The following is a 26415-nucleotide window of genomic DNA, read 5'->3' on the forward strand; positions in this document are numbered from 1 at the left end:
CCGTGTCAGTAGGCGCTGCTCACCACATGATGATCTGGACAATTTTCATGGTCGCCTCATTCAACGCGTTGAAGAAATCCACGAGAATCTGCCCCTTTTCTCCCATCTTTCCAATGACAAGTCCGAAGACGAGGCAAAAGATAATCAAGCCGAGGACATTGATGCCATCTGAGTACAGGCCCACGATTTTGTATTCCTTTGTCTGATTCTGTGGGTCAGAACAGAGAGAATCCACTGAAGCATTCTAAGAACCAGAGGTACAATGACAACGAGGGAGGCCTACACATGAAACACTCTGTCCCCGCCACTGAAGTTTATGGGGTTGTTGTTTCTTTCTTTTTAATAAGCCCATCTGCGAACGTGTCTTTTGAAAAATTCCAATGCTGAATGTTGTGAATTTTTATGAATTTTAGGATCAGGGCATTTTCCAGGGCTAGCCACTAACTACATTTGGAGACTTCTTTTTAAAAGGTAGAAATTAATAATGCAAGAACTACACGGTGTTTACCAGCATGAACATTTGGAGGACATCTGTTCCTTCCTGAGAATGAAGCCGAGGGAATTCATCACTGCCTTCAGTCTGAGGTGACCGTTGGGATTTTAAAGACTTAAAAACTAGCCAGACATCTGATGCTATGAATCATTTCTTTCTTCTGAGCAAAAGATAGCCTGCGGTTTACTAACAGACAACATAATCTGTGTGGGGCAGACCAGGACTATAAAGAATTATGCTGATGAGCCACTGGGGCACCTCTCATTTCTTATTCATGACAGAACAAATGTTTATGGTGCAGCTAGAATGTTCCAATGGCATAGGCTACAGCACAAGGTCTTCAAATGTCACTGGAGAAACAGGATGAGCTGTGAGAAATCTGAGCCAATATTGAGATGGTGTTAGTATCTTAACTGCACAGCCATACAAGAGTCTCACAGAAACTAGGGCATGAATGCTGTCTGTGAGGTTAGGGAAAGCTAAGTAAGGCATGGGTACCTGTCTTAGTTAGGGTTTCTAGTACCGTAAAGAAACATCATGACCACCACAGATCCTATAAAACAAAGCATTTCACTGAGGAGGCAGCTCACAGGTTCTGAGGTTTAGTCCATTATCATCATGGTGGGACACGGAGGTGTGCAGGCAGACGTGGTGCTGGAGCTGAGAGTCCTACGTCTTGATTGACAAGCACATGAACTGAGTCACTGGGTGTGGCTTGAGCATATATAAGACTTCAAAGCCAGCCTCCACAGTGACACACTTCCTCCAACAAGGCCACACCCACTGAACAAAGCCACACCTCCTAATAGTGCCACTCTCTTTGTGGGCCATTTCCTTCCTAGCCAGCACAGTACCCAAGAGACAGAGCATATTCAGGAAAGATGCATGCCATAGGCCAAAGGTGTGATGCACTGGGCTTCTGTAGCCTGCTCCAATAATGCTCCCAGAGCACCCTGGTTTCTCTGATGATGACATTCATCACTCATTGCCCAGGGATGTGACAAATCTATCACATGTCACATGATATCTGTTCTTCCACTATCCTCTTAATGTGCACCAGCAACTCCAATATGGAGGGTGCTCAGAAAACTGTGAAATCTTATCAAAAGTCAGGAATAAGGAGCAAGCAAAGGGTGGATCTACACAGCAGAGAGCCCAACACTCACTGTGGGAGGCAAGTAGAAGCCGGGCCACAGAGGGCCTATGGCCATAGTTGGGAGAAATGAAGGCTTTTTGCAGTAGAAAGCAGGAAGCCAACAATGGCTTACTAAATTTAAATTATATTTATTCACTTAGTTGTTTCTTTTGTGTGTGTGTGCGCACGCACGAGCGCACGCACGCATGTGTGAAAGTGTGTGTGTGTTTATGCTATGTATGTGGGGATTCCCATGGAGTCTAGAAGAGGGTATCAGATCCTCTGGAACCGGAGTACAGATAGTTGTGAGCTACCCAATGTAGGTGATGGGAACTGAACCCAGGACCTCTGGAAGAGCAGCAAGTGCTTTTAACCACTGAGCCATCTCTCCAGGCCCCTACTTATTTATTTAGACAGGGACTCCCTCAGTAGCCCAGGGTAATCCTTAACCTCTTGAGTTCTAGGCTTATAAGCATGCACTATCATATCCAGCTTCAATTTAACTACTAAGTTGCCTGAATAGTCTTCTCTTAAATCTCCCTCCTCCCCTCCCCACTTCTTTCTCCCACTTTAAATCCAGAACAAATACTTCCTTCGGGCCTACTAGGAAACCTACTATACTTCAGCAGTCTCCTATGGGCCTACAAAGTGTCACTTCAGGTCCACAAATTTGATTCCCCAATCCTGAAACCTCAATAGCTCTCAAAGCCTTGATAACTTTATGGTCTACTCTGGTGACGAAATCTCTTCTGAGTGGAGATGAGGCCACTGTGTTTCTCTGACATGGCAGAACAGGCATGAATTGGTTGCATTCTGGAGTGGCGCTGGATCCCACATAGAGAACCTGGCACATATGCCATGAGGTTCTTCTGAAGTCCAAGATGATACGGACTCAGATTCACATACAGAGGAGAGACTGAGACAAGGAACCAGGGGCCTCTATTCTATGTTGATAGCCTTGCAAACCCAAAACAGACCCCAAAGTCCCCAGCTGGAGGGAGTGGCCAAGGTAAGGCGACAAGGTTCATCTTCATCTCTATGATTAGTTGATGCTTTTATTCCTGGTAGTCATCTCCTATAAAGTCTCCACAGTTACCATGTTAGTACTCCACAGAGAAATACAGGAGTCTTGTTACATCGTTCATATCAAGCTGTCAGTGCATGACTGTTTAATGTGCATTTTTGTTTAGAGATGTCTGGTTTTCTATATGTTGATTCATTAGCATGAAACTCACAGCTAACAGGACTGTACTTGTGCCTGAAGCTTCTATAGCACATATAGTTTCTCTGCAAAGGGCATCGCCGTGTTCTTGTACTTAGAAACATTAGGGAGCATTTTATTACTTTGCTTCTGTCAATTTTATATAGTAAAATCAACAACTAATCAATACATATATGAAAAGTGTGTAATACATTTCACCATCAGGGAAATACAAATTAAAAGTACACCAAGAGTCCATCCTACCCCAGTCATAATAGCTGCTGTTAAGGAAACAAGGGCTGGCAAGGACACAGAGGTGTCGCAGATAAACCCAACACCACTCCTGGGTACACACTCAGAGTCCCCTCAGCACAGAAATACCTGCGCACTGATGTTTGTTGCAGCACGAGCCACAACAGCAAATATACGACCTAGGCGCTCACGGACAGGTGAACGGATAGAAGAAATCCATCACCACGTGGTACATATACACCGTGGAGTTTCATTCATCCATAAAGATGAGTGGAATTACGTCATTTGCAGGAAGAAGTATAGAGCGAACTGAAACTCTAATAGTGCATGTTTTCTTTTCTATATGGGATCCAGATTGAAAAGTCTATAAGGCTGGGCAGGAGCTTAGTGGTCAAGTCGCACATACATGCAAATACACATGAGAGTAGGTGGGGTTCTTACAGAGGACAGAACAGAGAAGTTAGTAGCGGTGACTGAGCGAAGTGCAGGAGAAGTATGTGAATACCCAAAATTACAGCTGTTACTATGCAAGGGGAGGGGGGAGCATGCACCCTGGGGAAATAGTGCAAGGGCAGAATGTTTGTCACACAGGAGACCCAAGGTTCAATTCCCAGTATGACTAACCAGCCGCACACAGCTCAAGAGATCCTCAGTGTAATACAGGACAAAGTAAAATAAATAAACAGACCACGAAATCACCAGGGAAATGCACGATAGTAAATGAAAGTGGGATAAAACATATACCAATGTGGATGTATGTTTATTTATTGAATAAAACCAAAATGACAAGATATACTAGCCTCATCCCACCTCAGTTCGAACTCAGAACTCAGGTACTGTGGGTGACGCAGTTTTGCGCCACTCTTGGGGACTGCAAAAGGTTCCAGGGCTACAGATACATTAGGAGAAGAGGAAAGCTCAGAAACGTGGATTCTGTGCGTAATAAAACTGAACGTCTTAAAACAAAAACTCAACGCCTTTTCTCTCCTGCCACTCAAGACTGGCACATGCATGCCGGGGAAGGGTAGGGCAGCAGGTGGTACCTTAGATATTGTTGTCATGGCGGCGGTGACAGACACCTCTGTCGCGTTCCCCCCAGGATCACTGACAGGCTTCACTTCTTCACGCATGGTTTTGTACTGCACGTTGGAGAAAAGCAAGTGCACATAATGTAAAATGACTTTTTTTTTTTTTTTAAAGCATTCAATTGGGGCTATGCCACAGGGATGTTATTTTGGCCAAATATCTGTCACCTAAGGGTTCTACTCATGGTACATCTGCTGCTTCTAGGTTTTGATGATCCTTCCCAGGAGGCACTGGGACTAAAAATGAGATCTGAAAACCCAAATCCCAATAATACCAGAATGTTCTCCCCGTTTTATGACAGCGGAAAGTGAGGGAAGAAATAACACAGAAGGAAGAAGGCTTTATCTGTAGGTACTTTCACAGACAGGGAGAGTCCTGTCAATCATTTTTGTTTTTATAAACTGATTGTCTTTAATCTGGAAAAATAACCTTAGCACTTTGATAAAAATAGCCGTGGTGACTAATAAGTTCCGAGAAAGGTGTAACTGGGTGGTCGTGTCCAAATCAACAGTTCCTCTAGGGCTGTGCTGTGAGTGAGATTGCTGCTGAATTTCTCCCCTCAGCCAGCCCTGTTTGGTTCTGTGAGGCTTCCATCACGGTGGACTGTGAAAAAGCTACTATATTATGATGCTAAGAAGAACTGTCCCCCAGTCAACTCCAAACTCTGCCAACTCCGAACCCTCCAAAGGACCGCTGGAGCTGAGCTGCAAAGGCACCCCTTAAACAGAGGTGTTTCTGTTCCTGATGGGGACTGCAGGATAGCAATGCAATCGCTGCTTTTATTGGTGTATATATAGAGGTCTCTGTTCATGTAATTTATGTAAATGAATACAGCAGTTTGTGATAGACTCAGCTGTCTTAGGAGCCCAGATAAACAGGGATTTTCCGTGGGGTGAAGACAGAGGTAAACATTCATGAGAAAAAAAATCTAAAACAGCCATGAGTTTGCTGCAGAGCTTCAGCACCAGACACCTAATGATGTTAAGAAAAAGTCTCAGTTCTAGGTGGACTGGCCAACATGGTGTGGGTTAGATACCAATGGTCACCATGCCAAGGATGGAAAGGAAGAGTTGGACAGCTCCTCTATCCACTGCACTGCATCTGCAAGAAGTCCAAGTTCTTTACAAATATAACACGGCTTTCCAAAATACAGACAAATAAAATAGACCATGTCAGCAAACACTTGCTTTTCCCTATGTGAGGGGAAGAGCATACATGAGAAGAGAGCTGTCAATCATGACATGTATTTGACACGGTCCTAAAGACAGGAGTCACCTGAAATCCCATCAACCACAGGTGAACTTTCTGCTCTCAAATTTTGATGGGCTACTTTCATTTCTTGTGTCGTTGGAGAAAATGAAGTCTCAGTGGGTCATGGGGACAGAGGGGTAACTCAAAAGCAAACCCATGGGTGTTACCTGCTGAAAACAGGCTTGAACCAGGTTCTCAGGGAACATGTTCCTGTTGGAGACACGGAGAACACGATTATATCAGGGAAACAGATACTTTTGGTTGTTGAACTGTATGTCAACAGAATTAAGAATAGCATAGGATGGATATTCCGGTTTCTCTTCTGGGCTCTGCTTTGCATAGTGCCCCTTGCTGAGTCTCTCCTAGCCAACCGCCACTTCACAGATTCTTTAAGTGACACCCTTGCTGTTCTTGGGAAAATGCTGTACAGGCAAGATGGATACAGAGTCAAGGCAGTTGTTTGATTTTCTGTACCTTTTCATTTTTATAACAATCTGTTGTATTTGCCAGTATTTGCTGCATGAGCCTAAGGATCTGAGTTCAAATCCCCAGAACTCATGTAAAGCTTGGCACGGTAGTACATATTTATAATCTCAGTGCTTATACGGTAAAAATGGAGGCAGGTACAGGGGAATCTGCAGAAGTTCAAGGGCTAGCGGTCCTAGCATGTACAGCACAGAAGCCAACAAAAAGACCCTCACTCAAATAAGGCAGAAGGAGAGGGTCAACCATTGATGTTGCCTTCTGACCTCCACATATGTGCACCACACAGACATCATTTAATGTACACCTAAAAATGTTAAGGCATCAGAGCATTCAGTCACTCACAGGGCCTTGTGCCACACTATACAGATGACCCACCAAGGAAATCACCCACCGGCGAGACTCACCTGATCAGGTCCAACATGGCATCCACTGTGCTGACCTCAGCGCTTTCGCCTGTCCTGTCGATGTCACTCACTGTCTGAGTGACACCGGGCTTGATGCTCACAACCAGCACGATACCTGTAGCCAAGGACAGTAGTCAAACAGAATTAAAACCTTCCAGGGCAGCTGGTATCCTGGGGCGGCCCTTAGAGAACCAGGTGACATGGTGGCCAAGGCAATACTGTGACATGGAGGGCCCCATGTTCCCAAGGAAATGCTAAGCCCTAATTATCACTCCCCCCCCCAGAAGCCAGAGTGCATGCAGAAAAGAAGTCTTCTTGAACTGCTTTTGGATACACTAGGTCCAGCCTTCGTCCTGTTCTTCAGTCTATGATATCAGCCACAGAAGGCTTTGAAGCAAAGGCACACCATTTGTTTGATGTCTTTCTGTTATTTCTACGCGCAGATACACGGCAACCTTTCCGGAACTGTCTTCTAGTAATGTTCTATTGCTTCTAGGAATGATAATTAACTCCAGGTTAATTATCTGGCTTAAAATTATATAGACTCTTGGCCTTACTTCTTTCTCCCCAGTGATACTGACAGAGCACAGAAATGTCACTTCCTCTCTGTTTTTACCAGAGACTTTGATACCCAGAACCACAGTCAAAATTCTGTCTGTAGTACACTTTGTTTGCCGAAAAGGTGTTGTGCAGACTTGAAGGCAGCAACAGCCCAGGATCATTTTGTACAATATTGATTTCTGGCTAAAATGTGCACTTTAAGAAGCCCAATTACTTTTGAACACCAAGTTACAAGTACATAGGAGGAAGAGGGAGTCAGAAAGAAGCATCACCGATGATCACAGCAATGAGGGTGGTGCAGAAGTAATACACGACAGCACGCAGCCCAATCTTTCCAGAGACGTTGGAATCCAGGGCAGCAACACCTAGAGGGAGAAGGACAAAGGTCACGCTGCAGTTAAAAGGTGGATTTCCAGCACTAGGGCCTCAGTAGAGCAGTAGGGTGCGCCGCACAGTTGATAAGACATAGAAAACATTTTAAGATTGCAAATGCAGAATTCAGGAGTGGAAGCCAGGGTGGGGGCATAGACTCACTACACCGTCCACTTCCATAGCCATGGCCTCTGGTTTTCTTGGGGTTGGTCATAAAACAGAAGGAGACCCCTTCTGTAGGTGACATACGGACACTGTCAGAACACATAGATAGTATCACTCAATAGCAGAGATAAGCTCCCATTGAAATTCAGTATTGAGGAACCATTTATCTTGAACCAAGTTAACGATCTTATTGTAAGTGACACCAGGCAAACCACAGTTCCACTGGTCTCTCTGTCTTTTCTGTCAGAAGGCTCAAACTAAGAAGATACTATCGGTCTACAATTATTAAAGTAATAGATATTAATCACCCCTGCCCACAAACACACTTCATCTCACCAACCATAGTTAACATTCTACTAAATTTTCTTCTCAGTCTTGTAAACATAGATAATTTTATAGGTAACATAAAAGTATTAGTCTTCACTGTCACAAACATACCCTAAAGGTAATTTTAATTCATACATAATCATCTTGACACGAGGCTGGATTATAATGTGCTTTTTGGTCCCTTGTTGTTGGATCTTCAGATTATCTCTGAACCTAATACAATCATAAACCATGGTCATTTCATTATCTACCCTAGCATATGTCCCAGCTCTTCTCATGACTTCCAAAATTATTCCTAGGTGAACAAATGTATTATACATGTTTGCTACTATGAGATACCTCAAAAATATCAGGCTGAAAGGACATGAATAATTTCCATGGTGCTGGAAAGTCAAGAGACATAATGGCCACATTGTTAGGTCTACTTTCAACTAGTCTTAGCTACCAACAAATAAGTGAATGTTGCCTAGTCCTGAGAGGTTTGTCTGAAGGGATGGCTGTTACAGGCAGGGGCATCTGTCTCTGCTAGAGGCATTTTCCCCAGGGATGCTTGTACAAGTCGCGTCGACTGATGTTCTCTGAGTTTCTGGGAGAGAGACGGGACAGATTGAGAAACTCTGCAGCAGGCTGTCGCTTAGAGATTTCAAATTCTACACTGCCTGATTTCCAAGCTGAGAATCCTATTTTAAGCCAAAGCGTCACCATTGAAAATGATTTTTCATTTTAACATGAGATGTCCCACCACTGTGTGCAAAGCCTGGAGTTCAGGGCAGCAGCGGGAAGGGAAGAGGTCGTCACTAGACAAGGCCAAAGGGAAGCCACTGGAGCTGAAGGGCTAGCAGCATGCCCAGGTGACTGTCAGGGGCATTCCTCACACCGTAAAGTCCTACCCATCTTCTGAAGTGACTGGAGGACTGGCTCCTCATAGCTCCTGGTGCATGTCTGAAGGGCAGGGGAACTCTAGGAGGATGTCATTGCTGTTGGAGCATGGCAGAACAAGTCACTTCTCATCCTAAACACTGTTCTTTGACCTGTGGACTGCCTGTCTGGAAGGTAGTATTTGGAGAGAAGGTCTCTGGCCTTCAATACTCACCTAAGATATTGTTAAGCGTCCATTTACCAACTTCCAGGACAAGACTGAAATCTAGCCTCTTTCTTTCTTCCTTCCTTCCTTCCTTCCTTCCTTCCTTCCTTCCTTCCTTCCTTCCTTTCTTTCTTTCTTTCTCTCTCTCTCTCTCTCTCTCTTTCTTCCTTCCTTCCTTCCTTCCTTCCTCTCTCTCTCTCTCTCTCTGTCTCTCTCTCTCTCTCTTTCTCCTTCCTTCCTTCCTTCTTTCTTTCTTTCTTCCTTTCTTTTTCTTTTTTTTTTTTTGGGTGGGGAAAAAATAGAGTTTGGTGTGCTGAGGAGAACTTATTTTCCTGACAATGAGGCATTCAAAAGTAGCAGTTGCAAGAGTAGAAACAACCAAAACACTCAAGAGAGCTGAAGGCCACAATTCAAAAATGAATGCGCTTGTTGTTATGGAAGATGTCACATGTACTTTACAGGAGTTTTGATGTAGTCATGCCTTAAGATTTGCTGTGTACAAGGGATTGAGTTAATTATCACCAGGAAAATTTCCCCCCAAATTGTGCTGTGCTTAAATATACTTAAAATAAATAACTCTGATTCAGACTCTCCATGGGTTTTTTTTTTTTTTAGATTTTATTTACTTATTATGTATACAGTATTCTCAGTATTCTGTCTGAATGTATGCCTGCAAATCAGAAGAGGGCACCAGATCTCATTACAGATGGTTGGAAGCCACCATGTGGTTGCTGGGCATTGAACTCAGGACCTTTGGAAGAGAAGGCAGTGCTCTTAACCACTGAACCACCTCTCCAGCCCCAGACTCTCCATGTTTGAAGCAGCATCAGCCACTGAGTCATACTGAGCTAAATTTCCTTCTTAGCCTCCTGAAACCGATTCTCCCTGGACCGACACACCCAGGACTGACGCTCCCTGGAATCGACTCTCGCAGGACTGACACTCACTGGACCTACACTCTGCAGGCCACGGTGTTGACAGAGACCCCCACGCGGGTCAAGCTCTTCTCTGGTTCCTCCCCCTTTCTCTCTGTTTCTTCTTCCCAGGAAATGAAATACCTTTCACCACTATGAATTCAGTGCCTCAACCTCAACTTAAGGACTCAGCTGGCAACAAAAGGCTTCTAAAAACAGGATTCTTGGTGGGAATATCTTAAATCAACATATCCGAGCAGTTGCGGTGCCTGTCTCGGGCTCACCCTTAGGAAGAGCTTTGTTCCCATGTTTCCCCATCTGCCTTGGTCATTCATGTTCCCCAGTCAGACAAAAATTTTCCTATAATCAACAATCATACTTCTCTATATTCTCTACTCTCTCTACCATTGTATTCATAAAAATGAGAAGGAACCACAGCCCCCAAGCCCAGGCTTTTGGAAGACTTACAATGGACCATGGTGGGAGGGTGTTGAGGACTACTACAGAGAAGGAGAATAGGGAAAACAGCGATATCCTCAAAACTATTACAGCGACAGAGACAGAATTCAGTGATTAGGAAACGTCTGTCTGGAGAATATAAGTACCCCATAGCTGCAGAAGATGCTGATGATGGTAACCAACATTGCCTTGAGCCATGACTGCACATTGATCACAGATTCCCTTTAATCCTCATTTTAATTCAGTGAGGTAGGCATTATTAGCCCATTTTTAGAGAGGACAAATCTTAGGCTCAAATGGGCTTTGCACCATGCCACCACGCTGAGAAAGGAAGCAGTGGAGCCAGGCTCTCAATGCAGATTTGACCCCAAAGATCACATTCTCATGCCCCATGTACAACACATCAACTCCCTCCATGTGCCATGCAGCCCTGCCCAGCAGACCTTCCTGTGCTGTCGAAACTGTATCTATGTCGCCCACTGAAGAAGCCTCACGCTACATAGGGCTAGCGAGCATTTGCCAGGTGTCTGAGAGACTGAAGCACTGAATTATGATTTTACTTAATTGAAATTAATCTCTATTCAGATAGCCATAAGTGACCATATGGACAACACGGCACAATCTCCACACCTTACCAGACTGTTCAGCATGAAGTGGGCACTCAACCATGTCAAGGGAACACACTTAGACTCAACGCCATTAAGGAAACTCCTTGAACCCTCTCGACCTTCTCATCATAGAGGCGGGAGAGAGGATTACACAGTTAGTTACATTCTCTTGCATGCAGTCCCCTGCTGCTTCACATCCTGAGCCTTATTCTTCACTAGATCAGTGCGGTAAGTAAAGTACTCAGAGTGTCTGTACTCCAGGCTTTCCACGTGACAGGAAGAGTCACACTTTTATAGGTTATCCCCCAGCTACTACAGGTTCACTGTGTCTGCTGAGCAGAGCAAAGCAGGCAGTCTCCTCAGTTAGCTCTTACACAGGGTGGCTTGGTGCAGTTCCCGGAGAAGCCGATGAGAATACTTGTCACCAGTAAAGAAGTCCATGGAGGAACAGATTTAACCTCTCAGTGTCCCTCAAGTTATTTGCTTGTTTCTTTGTGTTTCAAGATAGGGTTTCTCTGTGTAGCCTTGGTTGTCCTGGAACTTGCTCTGTAGCCCAGGCTGGCTTTGAACTCACAGAGACCTACTACTTACCTCTACCTCCCGAGTGCTGAGATTAAAGGCAGGTGCTGAGATTAAAGTTGGTTCCTCGACTTTTTTTTCTTCATTCCTGTACACCTACTTCCTCAGAGTTGTTGAGACATTTATTTTATAATTCCCACTTCCACAAAATTTATTGATTGATTATTATTTAGACAGGTTAGCTAGATCTGTGGCAGGTTAGAAAGTTTTCCATACTACTTTATAATGAGATACTTCATGAAGTCCTGGAGTAGGGTCCTCTCAGGAGTGCGAGGTGTCACCAGGCAGAGGAGACCAGGACCGACATGATGGAATCAGATGGAAAACTCCTAGAACAAGATCGCCATTCATAACCTGGGACAGTTTTGAGGCTGGGCTGTGGCCGGGAAACAGGGATAGAACTCAGGGTTGTCCTTAGACATTCATGGCACCTGCTGGCTCTTTACTTTAGGAGAAAAGCATTTTCTTTATTTACCACAGGAGGAGGCCCTGAGGAGTGAGCAGGGATGTTGGCGCTGGGCCAGCGGGATAATAATCTGCGCTTTTTATAACAGCACTATAAAGGAAGCAGGGTGGGCTAAACAATAGCAGCCTTTAAAAATAAACATCCGAGGGCCAGAGATTCCTCAGAGCGCTCTTTGATGAAGCTCCCGCCCACCTGAGCATGAAGCTTTCGCGACAATCTCTGTACTTTCCAGGCAAGGTGTCAAGACGAACTCTGTCACTGTGGACGTAACATCCAAGCTCAGGGTGACGCAGGAGTTGAACCACCATATGGGTGACTCCAGCTTTGTCACCAGCAGAGAAGTCAGTTGCACAAAGAGAAAAAAAAAATGGGTTTTATTCCCAAACTCGATTTACTCATGGACACGGTCATCTTTAAAAGCCTGGGCTTCTCCTTCAGGTTAATTGCAGGGAGCAAGTTGAATAACCTCAGCTTGTACAGCCTGTGAAGATTAGAGCTGCCGTCTACATCTGTGGTGTCAGTGGTCAGTGATGTGTGTCCCTGAGCAACAAAGCACACTTGATAAACATTCTCACATCCATTTCCCCTCCATCCTTCACTGCACAGCCATTCAGTAAAGCTTTTAAAGCAGCAAAAGTTTCACGCTCCAGTGTAATCCTCCAGGGGCACTGAGGATAAAATAATGAACTCTTACGCTGGGGGATGAGACCCCACGGACATCTCTCCAGCCTGCATGCATACCTGCTGGATATAACACATCACCCAGCCCTCTTCTCTGTGGGACCAAGCTCCTCCTCAAAGCCCTTCCTCTCTAGCCGTTATTCCTCACTCCTCATCTGGCTTTGAAGTCCTTTCCTTGGGGCAGTTGTCTGAGCACCAGGGGGCCATGCTTGGCCTCCTGGGCCTATTGTGTTCCGCTTAGAAATAAGAGTCAATGAATGCATTAACATTTGCTGTGACACAAATAGTAAAAACTCAGACAGATATTGGGGTTCAAGCTGAAAGATCAGAGAAGCCAAGTAGCCAAGTCACTAGAGAGCTTTTGCCCCTACGAAACCTTCAGACTGAAAGAGAGCAAGTTCCTGTCTCATCCCGCCTTATAGTCCTCTCTAGCGCTGTGATTCAAGGCACGCTCGGCCTCTTTGGCTAACTAGTGTGGCCGCTGGGATTAAAGTGTTCCACCACTGCCTGCCTGACCTGTGTGGCTGACTAGTGTGGCTGCTTTGCACTCTGATTTTCAGGCTTTATTTATTAAAACACAAAGTATCACTTTAATTTGCCTTTCTCACTAGACTGTAAGCCTCATAGTCTCTGTCTCTGTCTCTGTCTCTCTCTCTCTCTCTCTCTCTCTCACACACACACACACACATACTATTTAGCACATTCATGTGTGGTTGTCTACCCCAGCCTTCTGGGAGGCAGAATGTTCTGTTCCAGGTGTTACCCTGTGATTTATGTGATCTCGGGAAACTGGCTTAATCTTGTTCCAACCTCCGGTTTCCTTATCTCTACAGATGGAGACGAGACCCCGCCCACTTGGCTACTTCTTAGGGTTGCAACAAGGAGTAAACAAACATGTTATCATTTTTTAAAACTGTGAAATGCTTTCTTTTCATTCTCCAGGGGGAAAAACAAGGCTGGGCATAATCTCATTGCGTTAATCTAGAGTCCTGGAAATCTCAGCTGTTAAGATGAATACTTCTGGGATGGAAAAGGCAGAGGGAGCATGCAGAATGTATTATCCTTCTGTTTGCATGCTTCACCTGTGGCATATGTGTTTCTTCAAGACACTCATACAATTGTAGAGCTCCCTTTAAAAAGTCTACACTTCTCCGTGAAGTTAGCAAAATAAACTCGTCCTCAGGTAGATTACAGAAGAATCAGTTGTAGTCGCTGTCATCTGGTCCAGGTTTTGCCTCAAAGTCGATCAAGAAACAGTGAGTGGGGCTGGGGAGATGGCTCAGTGGCTAAAGGGCTTGCTATCCAAGCATGAGGATTGGGGTTTGGATCCTCAGCACCCACAAGAAAAGCTGGGTGTGGTGGTGGCAGTTTGCAGCCCAGCATCATGAGGGGGAGACTGGGGGTCCTAGGAGCTTGCTAGTCAGCCAGCCTAGATAAAACGGCAAGTTCCTGGTTCAGTAGCAGATTCTGTTTCCAAAAACAAATGTAGAAGAATGATAGTGGGAGATATTGACCTGTGGGCTCCCCATATGCACAGGTGTGCACACCCCTATGACACCCTCCCCCATTGACTGCAGTGTGTGCATGCACGCATGTACACACACATGCATGCAATGCATGGTTCTTTGGCTGTTTGGGTTTTTCTTGTATCACAGAATGTTGGAGTCATTGGTGTTTGGGGTCAGTTGTTCAGAAGATTCCGCAAGCTCTTTGCAAGGCTTATTATTCAATGAATGCATTCTAGACAGTATAAAGCATTGGTTCTTAACCTGTGGGCCACAACCCCTTTGGGGATTGATTGAACAAGTTGCCTAAGACTATTGGAAAATAGATATCTGCATTATAATTCATAACTATAGAAAAATTAGAGTTATAAAATAGCAATGAAAATAATTTTATGGCTGGGGTCACCACAACATGAGGAACTGTATTAAAGGGTCGCAGCATTAGGAAGGTTGAGAACCACTGCAATGGAGGACCTGAGTAACTCAACTGTTCTCTCCCAATGTCCACATGAATGTTTTTACAGCAACAGCTAGCATAGAGCTCAGGGAGGTGATTTTTGTTTCATAACGCAACTGTATTTATCCTCCTGTGCAGATCCCAATTCTACAAAATTGGTAGCTGAGGCTTCTAGGTAGAACTGGCGAATGTCACAGAGTCTTTTAATGTTGGCTGCATTTCTTGAATGACAGCTTTCACGCCTTCAGTGTTTTACTGAATCCTAATTGTAGTGAGGAATTGGTTAATAAAGACCTAATATCAACCTTTGCAACTTCTGGTGCCAATTTAGAGACCTTCTGGAAACCTCTGACAACTGACAAAAAGCACTAAGATACAGTTTTTACAGATGAGTACCGGTGATGTTTCTGGGGTTTACTGTGAATGGCAGAATCAGTGTTGAAAGTCAGGTGGCGTGGCTCCCAGGTCTGACTCTCCTGTTTAACTGTGACAGGTCCTTCTCCATGAGGAGTGTCCTTAAGGTATTCATTTGCAAAGAATGACCCAGGTGAATGTCATTGTAATTCTCTTCCTGAGTGTGCAGGCTTGTCGGAGCCCTTAGTGAGTTGTATGAAGTCTTATGTGCATTCTCCCATCTTACGCCCTCCCATCCCACGTTTCTAGAGCTCTGGTTGGTTGAAGTCTTACTTCTGACCTGAGATGCTATGGCTTCTTCCATTCCCTTCTGTATTGAATTCCTTTCCCCTCTCTCTTTTGATTTCTATCCTTCCCTCAAAAATCCCTTCTTATGTTGCCTTATTCCCACAAAATATCCTCTTTCTCATTAGGATAGGCCTTAACTTTATAAATTGTGGATATAGCACAGAGCATGGATCATTGAAGATAGAATTAAATTAATGGTCTCCTAGGTCCAGACCTATACTTTTAGAACACGGCAGAGTCACTAAAATCTCTACAGTATTTCACCCTCCCTTGGGGGTGGGGGAGAGTTTCAAACAGTCAAGCGGAACCTCCTGGCACCAGTTCCAGCAGGAGGCATGCCCACTCGTGGTTGATACTCTGGGACTCCGTGTCTTGGGAAGAGGCTGATTGGGGTAATTTTTCATTCTGTTTCTGTGCAGGCAGCACATTCATGGGAAGGCTACTGCTTCCACAGCTCCCTTGGGTGACGAGCATTATAGAACCAAGTTAATATAGTCAATCTGCCAGCTTCAGAGCTATGTCCCTGATGGTCTCCAGAAGATGCCTAAGTCATCTTCGTAAAGATACCCCAGCTCATTTCCAATTCCCAAACAAGGCTGGGAGAAGGAAATGGGGGGGGCATTTAAAATGCAGGATAAGCCCACTGGTTCTAGATGCCATATCTTTGCCTTCTTCAGCACAGGGCTCTCAGTCTCTAAACCATCTTGAAACGGTAATTTCATTTTAAAAAAACTGAGTAGAATAATAAACTACTGAAGTCTCAGGAGAACCATGCAGGCTTTCTTTCTGCTATTTACCTGCAAGCTGTCAACCACCTGTGTTTACAAACAAGGTGACTTCCAGCAGATATCAAGTTGTGCAATTAAGTGATACATGCATTTTCAAGCCTTCCTGTCCAGATGAGAACACCCAGCTTGGCTCTCAGAGGAGCTTAGTTCCATGGACAGGTGGGTGGCTGGAATTCACTCTCTTAGAAGTGTGTTTGCTATCCTGCTAGTTTTCATGTAGTTGCAGTTAATAAGCATTTATTAATAAAACTGAATGACCCCTGTCTGAGAGAGGTGCGTAACAAGGCTCTTTCTGCTGGATATGAGACTGTTTCTGGCATACAGAAGACCATGAGTAAATGAATATGGATAGCCTTAAAAGAAAGTAGACTTTGAGTCTGCTTAGTTTGGTATGTGATGCTTTTTTTAAAATTTCAAGGTTTTTTTTTAAAAAATAATAAAGCTAATGTATATAAAAGAGTGCCTTCATCAGTCAAAATGATCTGATGAGTCGTGCAAGACTCAATGTAAAAAGTGAGACACTTCTGATTCTTCAAACCACTTCCCTTTGTTCTTCTCCACCATACACTCTACAGCACCTTCTGAAGACATTGACTAATATATTTTTTTTTCTATGCAGGGTCTTATGTAGCCAGAATTAGGTTCAAACTCACCATGTCACTATGCAGCCAAGGCTGGCCTTAAATTTCTGCTCCTCCTGTCTCCACTCCCACATGCTAGGATTACAGGCTTGAGTTACTACACCTGCCTTAAAACCATAAGGTCATATAAGGCCTCAGTTTTTCTTGGTTAAGAAGTAAGAGGAAAACAGAGGTTTCCTTTTGTGGTGTAAGGCAAACCTGAAACATTTTGCAACCCTAATGTAGGAGTTAGAGTAACAATCACTTTCTAATCTCTGGCAATGTTCTAATCTTCTGAATGCAAAGTCAGAATACCTTGGAGAATCTCTGCAGATATACGCCCAATCATTCAACCAGCGCTATCTTGGCACTGTTGTTTTTGATAAATGGAGGGCAGAGTTTGTACTGATATCTAGTGTTTGGTGATATGTCCTGCTCAGGAAATGGACTTGGTTCTGGTATTCACACACTTGGCCTCAGAGAGACAAGGAGCGAAAGAAGAGTGTTTTCTCAGCTTGGCATAAACTTGGAATGCCCTGAGCCATTCACAAGGGACATTTCCTGACTTGCTCCGCACACCCTTGTATGCTGTAGGCATTTGCAGGAAACAGTTAAACACGAGCTTCTTCCTGATCTGGGGAAGAAATACACACTGAAGCCAACATCGATCTGATTCACCCTGACCTGGACATTCTCCAGGATCTACTGGCTGGGTGGAGAGCCAACAACCCAGCCGGTACTAGGGTTAAGTACTTCAGTGGGCTTTAAAAGCAAAGACCTACCCTTCAAGACAGCAAAGGAGGTTTTCTCTAAGGTGGGTTGTCTCCAATGGCACATATTAGAGAGGGTACACTTCCTGGGACAGGAAGTCTGGGTGGGGATGAAGCCTTTCCTCATTAGAATCAGGTGTTGGGCCTGAGGTGAACCATGTTGGAACACTCTGGTGTGGAGGCAGATGCTTCTCTACCATCTTCAAAGCAAAGTGGTTAAGAAGAGGGGAGCCCTGTTGAGGAGCACAGACTCTGAAGAGCCCTTTCTGGGAGTGACTGAATGCCGGTGTCTTAGCTGCTTTTGATTATGCCTAAATCCTTGGCAACACTCGGTCCTCATCCATGCTATGGAGAATTGCTGAGACCCTTGATTAGATGAAGGAGTGAAGAGGAACCTTGTCAGGACAGAGGTTGGAGGGCAGCCACAATAGACAGCAGGGGGCACAGCTGTGCCTTAGGGAGCACAGCTTACCTGGGTGGCAGCTAAGAGCTGCCAGGAAGATGTGCCTTGGAATCTTGGAATGGGATGAGAAGGGCTGATCTTTTCTTGTGCTGGTGGTGGGAGGCTCCAGCCATCAGACTGAATAAATGTGACCCAGATATAAGCTGATGAGTTGTGGAGAGCTATTCCTGAGTTTTCACAGAGCCACAGTTCTCAGGCAGCTCCATCATTTCCCCCAGGATTTCCCAAGTGGTTTGATAGAACTTAGCTTAGAAACCAAAACTTTCAAAGGGCACACACACACACATCTCCAATCATGGCAGGAAGGTACTCTTGCTTCAGGATGTAAATCATGGTGAGAATTCTGGCTTTCTGTGACACTCTGTCTCTGGAAATGCTGCCACTATACCATGCCCCCCACTCCTGCAGAGGGCTATGGGGGTATACAGCAGGTGACAACTAGTGTTCAGCAAGCCGACCCACTAGATGAGTGAGTCCTGATAGGGAGCCCCACCAGGCAAGGCCGTGGGGTTACTGGTTGTAGATAACTGTTTGTCTCTGTCTGTAATTTCTCTCATGAGCCACTTCATGTCTTCTCTAATAACAGCTTTGGGTGTTTTACTCGTGAAAATATTCCAACTATTAGGCACACATATAGCTGTGGATGGTCAGGAAGATGATTCCTGCTTATCTGTATAATTTTATGAATAGAAATAAAAGTACAATATTTTACATTACTCAGATTGACATAGGATTCTCAGTCACAAAGACAACCTTTTACACACATAGCTAATTTTAGACTCCAGAACAAATTCAAAACGTGCTGGTTGCCCCGGAGATGAATATCTGGTTCCCTCTAGAGACGAATACACAAGGCCATTTCCCCAAGTGTTTTGCTGATTCAAGGTCAGGACAAAAGCATCTTTAGTAGACATAACTTTCCCAGTAAATGACTTTTTGCAAAAGGTTCAGCCAATTGCTTACTGTTTGGGAACACTCACCAACTTAGAGCTATGTGCATGGTAAAGCATTACTCATTGGGTTGCCAATATGACATCTGTAGCCTAAGAGAAACCACATGATTTGTCTTGTGTTATGAGAATGGGTTGGGCCCTGAAAATGTAACTTACAATTGTCCAGAGTTTGCCTGTGAGAGGAGCAATGGCAGTGCAGGGGAGGCAGCTGTTTTGAGCTATGTAGGGGGCTGCTGGAATGAGAGGTGTGCAGAATATGTATACGTGTGTGCGTGCACACATGTGTGTATGTGTGTGCATGTGTGCATGTGTGTGTGAGTGCATGCATGTGTGCATGTGCGCATGTGTGTGTGAGTGCGTGCACGTATGTACATGTGTGTGCATGTGTGTGTATGCGCGCACATGTATGTGTGCATGTGTGTGTATGTGTTTCTGAGTGAGAGATGAAGAAGAAGCTGAGAGAGGTGTGAGGGAGGGAGCGGGTAGAGAGTGGGTGAGTAAAGAGTGAGTAAATGATACAGAAGTATGTGTGTGAGTGAATGTGTGTGTGAGCAAGAGCTGTGCTACATAAAGAAACTGTAAAGAGCTGTGTGAGAGAGTGTGAAGGAACTGTGTAGCTATGTAAGCGAGATGTATAGCTGTGGCTGTATGGAGGTATATAGTTATATGTAAAGAATGTAGCTGTGTGGAGACAGACAGATTCTAAGAGAGCATTTTAAAGATGAAGTAAAAGAGAAAGTTACCATCAGAAAGTGTGTATATTTCCTCATTTCCCCCCTCAGAAAAGGTCTAGCAATCAGATAGATAAGAATGCTTCCTAAGCATTTGCTGCATGCATGGATTTTTGCTGTTGTTGTATACCCTGGGTGTTGACTGGAGGCAGGACCCGCTAAGTCAGTCGTACCCTCCATTCTAAAGTCAACATGAGATCTTAAGTCAGCTCACCTCTACACAGTGCCATGTGCATTCAGGAAATAAGGGCATTTTGTTCATATGCTAGCATCTCATTATCACCTCTTGACTGAATGATTAACAATCACCTTGATGTGGGAGTCCCCTCTGTACGCTGTGAATACTATTGGTTAATGAATAAAGAAACTAGCTTAGCCTGATAGGATAGAACAGAGCTAGGAGGGGAAAACTAAAGTGAATGCTGGGAGGAAGAAGGCAGAGAAGAGAGAAGCCATGTAACCCCGCCAGGGACAGACACTGGAAATTTACCTGGTAAGCCACAGCCTCATGGCGAAACACAAATTAATGGAGATGGGATAATTTAAGATATGAATTAGCCAGAAATATGCTTAAGCTATTGGGAAAACAGTATTGCAAGTAACACTATTTCTGTGTGATTATTTCAGGAGACTGGGTGGCTAGGAAACGAACAAGCGGGCTCTTACAACATTACCCTACACCATTTTCTATCAAGTCTAAATTCAAATTTCCCAGATAAACATGATTTCCTAATCACATGTCACCAAGGATACTTGTTCTTAAAAAAAAAAAACAAACGGCTATAGCCAGGCAGTGGTGGCGCACACCTTTAATCCCAGCACTGAGGAGGCAGAGGCAGGTGGGTCTCTGTGAGTTCAAGCCCAGCCTGGTCTACAGAGCAAGTTCCAGGACAGGCTCCAAAGCTACAAAGAAATCCTGTCTTGAAAAACAAAAACAAAAACAAACGGAAAAAATACAGCTATAAATTATGCAGTTTTATCCCACAGGAGGCTTGGATGACAGATTGGTTTTGTTGCTGTTTATTTTTTCCTACAGGAGCTCACTCTATTGGTCTTGGGTCTGAGTCTCAGCAGTTCTTCTGCTTCTACCTATTCCCAGAGAACTGATTAAACCCCGCCCCTAACCTGCAGCTTCCCTGACACTTTCTTCTGTCGTAGCCCCCACTCCCATGCCCCTACCCCGTCCTACCCCTCCAGGAATGGACTAAGGCTATTGACCTAGGGAAAGGCTTTTGTAATGGGATTGCCCTATCTCTGGGTGCAGAGGCAGAGATGAGTGTAGGGCTTGGAGAAGGACTGGCATGCCAGGGTCAAAGCGGCATTGCTTTGGCAGGGAAAGCAGCTGGGAAGGGAAGGAGGCAGGAGAAAAGTTTGCGCAGTTTGAAGTACACAGAGAAGAACTCATCCACTGTTCCATTTCCTTCTTAAACAAAAGAAAATATGAAATAAGACAAAGAAACACCATAACAAAATAACACATGTTCACCTCAAAAAATGTGAAGAAAGCATAATGAATCATATTTTATTTCTATTCTCATTAAAAGGTTGTTAATCTTTCAGTTTTGGGCTAACTTTTAAAAATGCAAATACTATATAATAAAGTCCAGATGACCACAATGTCTTTTGTGTTGTATAATTTGTTTCTTTCTTTTATTCTGAGCTATACTGGGAATGTTCTCATCGGCCATTCGATATGTATGCAAGCCAGCCTTTAGCAGTTGCAACATGCTAACTCACGTGTGTAACACACATTCACACTGTTTAGTATCATTGTGAAAGCGTTATCCCGAGGGTCGTATACCTGAGTCTTGGAATGGGTTTCTATGAATATACTCCTTTAGGATAAAACCTGTCAGGAATTATCCTAGCCGGAAATATCAGAACATGTTCCCTTCCAGCGTGCTTCTAAGTTGACATGGTAACAGAAAAGGTATAAGTGAGTCCTCTTCCCCACATTCCTGTCGACTTTCCCCGTCTAACCTGACGATTAGACACACGCATGTGAAATTGCCCTCCCAGCCTGTTTCTATTCACATCCCTCAAACCTTTGACCTTTTATTGCTTTATATCAAACGAATAAGGTATGTGTTGGCTTTGGCTCCCAGCAATTGGCAAAAGGGAAGTGAAGAGCTGTGGGCTACTGTTGGGATAGAGGAGTTGGGCTACCGATGGAATTTGAGAGCTGTAAATTATTTCCTTACATAATTTGCAAGGCCAAGCGACACACGAAAACCTCCAGCCTGCAAATCTGGAAGAGTGATTTACTACCGAGAACGATGCTGTCTAAACACACACCATTATAGATGTAGTATATTCACATACATATTTTTACCCTTTCTTCTAAACTTTGGCTTTCTATATGAATTCTGGTCTATTCTGGGTTGGATTTTGTTTGTTTGTTTTTTAATCAAACCATGTCATATTGTTTTTTAATCAAACCATGTCATATTGTTTTTTAATCAAACCATGTCATACATCACATAGCTTATAAGCTTTATATAGATACATGCAAAATAGTCTCTATATGTACAAATGTGAATACTTTTCTTTTTAAAGAAGATTTATGTATCTGTTTTATGTATATAAGTGCTCTGTCTGCATGGATGGATGCACACCAGAAGAGGACATCAGATCTCACTACAGGTTGTGAGCCACCATGTGACTGCTGGGAATTGAACTGAGACCCTCTGGATGGGAAGTCAGTGCTCTTAACCTCTGAGCCATCCCTCCAGCCTGTGAATATTTTTCTTGAGAGAGAAGCCCAAGACTTCATATTGTCTAAAAGAGTACAAGAACTGATTTAAGGATCTTCAGCATGGAGAAAATTCTAAGTTATATCTGCAATGCTTACAGGAGCCAGGCAGGCAATGAGAGAGTACAGAATACAGAATGGTGGTTGGTGACTTTGGTATCCTCAAATGCATTTGTGCCAGCTACATCAAACAGTTGTCTCTTGTTCCAGGACACTATCGATATGGGGAAACATGGGCCCTGTTTGCAGATCTGATTTTTTTTTAATGCCAGAAATCTGGGTATTTATAAGAAATCTTCCAAACTTCAAATGCTTTTAATAATTTAAATAAGCAAATATTATATGAGACAAATAATGGATCTTCTGTTTTCCCCACCCCAACCCCTCAGGCTACTAGGCTTGAAAGAAACTATCAACTTTTAACCATAACTAAACCCATAAGTAAAAGTAATTAAATGTTCTCTTTAGTATTCTAAAAAGCCAAGAACAGCAAGGTTACTTAAGAAAAATGATCTCTGGTCTGCCTGGACTTTGGCACTTGGGAATGGGTAAATGTGACAGCTTTTCAGAGAACGTACCGGATGACAGTCAGTGCTGACACTCTCCCTGCCACCTCTAATGTCAGACTCAACAGACAGAGCCTTTGCTCTGAGAAGAGAGTTCTGGAAGGAGGACATGTCAAGGCTCCTAATTGCATAGTTACATAAAGCCTTGCGTTTTCAAGCCCATAACACTAGTGAGAGACACCATGCCACATTTTATCAAGTGTCAGAATGAAAGTCAGTGTAAGAAGCACAGAAGGTGCACAGCAGCATACCAACTTCAGATAAATGTCACTAAAAAATATGTCAATCTGTACATAAGAATGCTCGGTTCAGTTTGAAGGAACTCTGCCATGTCTCATTTGGCCATAATGACCCAAAAGACAAATACACTTCCAAATCCAACTGTATTGTAAGTGGAGATTTAAAAATACTAGCCTTTTACACTAGGATGCAAACTCTGATTAAACCTTTTTCATAGCTCTTGGCTGCTGACACCATGGCAGGCTTGCAGGGCAGGTACATAGAGCTAGTCCTGAGCTCTGTGGAAGAGGGAGTGGGTGACGAGCCAGGAGGAGAGGCACCCTCAGGACAGCTGCCCAGAAGTTAGCGGGCCAGAGAGCTGAAGCTGGGAACCAAAGGAGCCAGCTTCTGAAAGTATTATCGAAATTGACAACTGCGTTTTTCCTGAGGACATAAGCTGACATTTCCATGGCCAAATATGCATTTCCCCATTCTGTGCCCTAGATAGAATTTTATACATAATATGTTTAAAAATGGCATCTTGCTCACAAGACATCACATGCTGAACAAATGAAGGGTTGAGCTGGGGTCAACAGTGCCAGAGGGACAGCGAATCCCACTACACTTCAAATCAACGGAATGTGCTTTGCAGATGAGCTCTCTCTCTCTCTCTCTCTCTCTCTCTCTCTCTCTCTCTCTCTCTCTCTGTGTGTGTGTGTGTGTGTGTGTGTGTGATCTGTATGCATGCCTGTATGATGCACCTAATGCATTTTTATTTTTCCATAGTTAGTAAAGAACAGCCAAGGTTCTCATGGCCTCCTTAAATAATCAGAGAACACAAAGTACCTGTGATCATGCTGGATATAATCAGTGGCAAAATGACAAGCTTCAGCATCCTCATTAGAATTTCTCCAGGAAAAGCAAAGTAGAATTTATCCAGACTTGAGAGCTCACTGTGTTCACGAACCAAGACTCCTATGACAATGCCTAAGGAAAACGGGGAAGACAGAGAAAACACTTTTAGATCTCTTGCATATAATTTGATGAGAAAGTATCACAGAATGCAAATTTCAATGGCAAGAAAAGCTGTTTAGACCATCTCTTGCAAACCTATAAAGTTTAGAGTTGCAAAATCCAGAAGGTAATGAATAGGAAGCACGCAATAAAAAATGTAAAAAAAAATCCTTCACATGAAAGATTTTGCTTTGATTTCCTCCTCATTGGGTCTCTATTGAAATGACACATCATCAAAGGCGACTATGGGAAAGAAAAGATTCATCATCAGAAGCTCCTTGCTCTCCTTGCCTCTCTTCATCTCTCTCTCTCTCTCTCTCTCTCTCTCTCTCTCTCTCTCTCTCTCTCCCCTTTTCTCTCTGTAGTACCAAACAGCAGGCAAAAGTTTCATGTAGAGATGTTTTGTTTGTGTTTTAACAAATAAAGCTCGCCTGAAGATCAAAGTGCAGAGCTAAGCCACTAGAGGCTAGAGAGTGGAGGCACACACCTTTAATCCTAGGACTCAGAAGACAGAGGCAGAGGGATCTCTGTTAGTTCAAGCTACCTTGGGCTACACAAGATGGAGTCTGTCTAAAACAGAAACAGAGCTCACACAAAGGTGATTCCCGCACTTGGGATCCCACGCCTTTAATCTCAGCACTAGGGAGGTGGAGACAGGAGCTAAGCTGGGTGCAGAGAGGACCGTAAGATGGGAGGAGACAGGAGCTCAGCGCAGCATGATTCTTCCCACAGGCCACCTTATACTTTATCCATAGCAGAGACCTGTTACGTATTTTGTAGTTCGTTTATAGTTGCATTTTTCTCACAAGTGATATTACAAGATAAATTTTGGGTACTAGAGAGATGGTTCAAGGGTTAAGAACACTTGCTGTTCTTACAGAAGATGCAGGTTCAGTTCTTAGTACCCACACGGAGTGTCTCACAACCACCTGGAACTTCAGATTCAAGGAAGCTGACTTCATCTCACCACTTTAGATGCCTGCAGGCATGTGGTGCAACACACACACACACACACACACACACACGAGTAAATAAATAAATCTTTTAAAAGATAATTTTTATAATAAATTTATCTGCTTATGCATCTTTTATAATTTTAATGGAAAAAATAATTTCTGTTTGGTTTTTAGACAAGTCTCTATATATTCCAGGTGGTTTCAACCTTGAAATCCTGCTGTATTAGTGCTGAGATTATGGTATGTGGTACCGCATCTAACTAATTTACTGTCACTTTGACAGGTACCACATTTTAGAGCACCAATATTATCTAATGTTTCTCATTCATTATTCCAGCATGCTTAACTCTATCAAACCAAGAGCCTTTTTTTTTAAAAAAAAAAGATTGTATTTTATTTTTAATTATGTAAATATGTGGGGGGGTGTTGCACACATGATTGCAGTGTCTGTAGAGGCCAGAAGAGGGCATCAGATCTCAGTAACTGGAGTTACAGGCTGTTGTAAGCATCCCCAAGTAGGTGTTGAGAATTGAACTTGGGTCCTCTGGAAAAGTACTAAATGTCCTTAACCTCTGGGCCATCTCCCCAGCCTCAAGATTCCTTTTATGAAATTTCTGATCCCAATTTCATTATATTTGAACTTTGTAATTATGCAAATAGAAGGATGTTTTCATTATTAAAAAAGCTCCAGGTTCACAAATTAAGGGTAGTCTCACGAAACTGCTCTACTTTAGACATCAATCATAAGCCCTAGATAGCCTGGGTTTCTGGCTGAACTTCTCTAAGTCACAGTTCCTATGGCCCTGCCTTTGGGTTCGATTAGTTTGCTAGAACAGATTACAAAACTGAACTAAACCTTAAAGATATTACAAAGCACAGGGATGAAAGGTCAGGGGAGCTGACACACAAGCCCATGAATGGGAGAAAGGGTACAGAACTTCCCTGACTCATGGCATGCCACTTTCTAAAAGCTCAATTTGTTCATTTATCTAGAAGTGTGAAAACTTAAGCTTTCTATAAAAGTTTTATTATATAGACATGATTGGCTACATTATTGACTACTGGTTTATAAACTTTTTCCCCCTTGTGGAGGCCCAAAAATGTGAGCCTATTTCCCCTTTGACCAAAGGTCAGAGAGTTGGAATTTACCTCTAGTTCCTTCAAGGTCATCATGCCTCTGCCTCAGATATAGATCAGAGAGTTCTGCTCTCTCAAGGTTATTGTCAACAGGTGTGGCTAATAGCTAGCCCTTGTATTCCAAGAAAAGAGAAGTAGATTGCTCCCATCTCAAACAAAAGTCCAAGGATCCAACTAAGTTCTAGTTCCTTTATGGAGATAACTGAATTCCACCCAGGGAGTGGTTTGCTTACACAATGTTTTGGTCTAGGGTGTGAG

At 43.6% G+C, this 26415-nt stretch overlaps 1 protein-coding gene across 1 annotated transcript in view; it reads right to left on the reverse strand.

Moving 5' to 3' along the window:
- The window catches only part of Slc1a1 (solute carrier family 1 member 1), a 79088-nt gene that overhangs the window by 13053 nt on the left and 39620 nt on the right, over positions 1-26415 (reverse strand). Inside the window, exons 2-7 of the mRNA XM_048438773.3 lie at positions 23897-24037; positions 7142-7234; positions 6309-6423; positions 5586-5628; positions 4125-4220; positions 24-208 (exon numbers count right to left, since the gene is read on the reverse strand). Of these exons, the coding sequence (XP_048294730.1) occupies positions 24-208; positions 4125-4220; positions 5586-5628; positions 6309-6423; positions 7142-7234; positions 23897-24037 (673 nt within the window). The remainder of the gene's footprint in view (positions 1-23; positions 209-4124; positions 4221-5585; positions 5629-6308; positions 6424-7141; positions 7235-23896; positions 24038-26415) is intronic.

The sequence above is a fragment of the Myodes glareolus genome, chromosome 7 (genome assembly GCF_982192425.1).
Source record: "Myodes glareolus chromosome 7, mMyoGla1.1, whole genome shotgun sequence".
Taxonomy (NCBI): Eukaryota; Metazoa; Chordata; class Mammalia; order Rodentia; family Cricetidae; genus Myodes; species Myodes glareolus.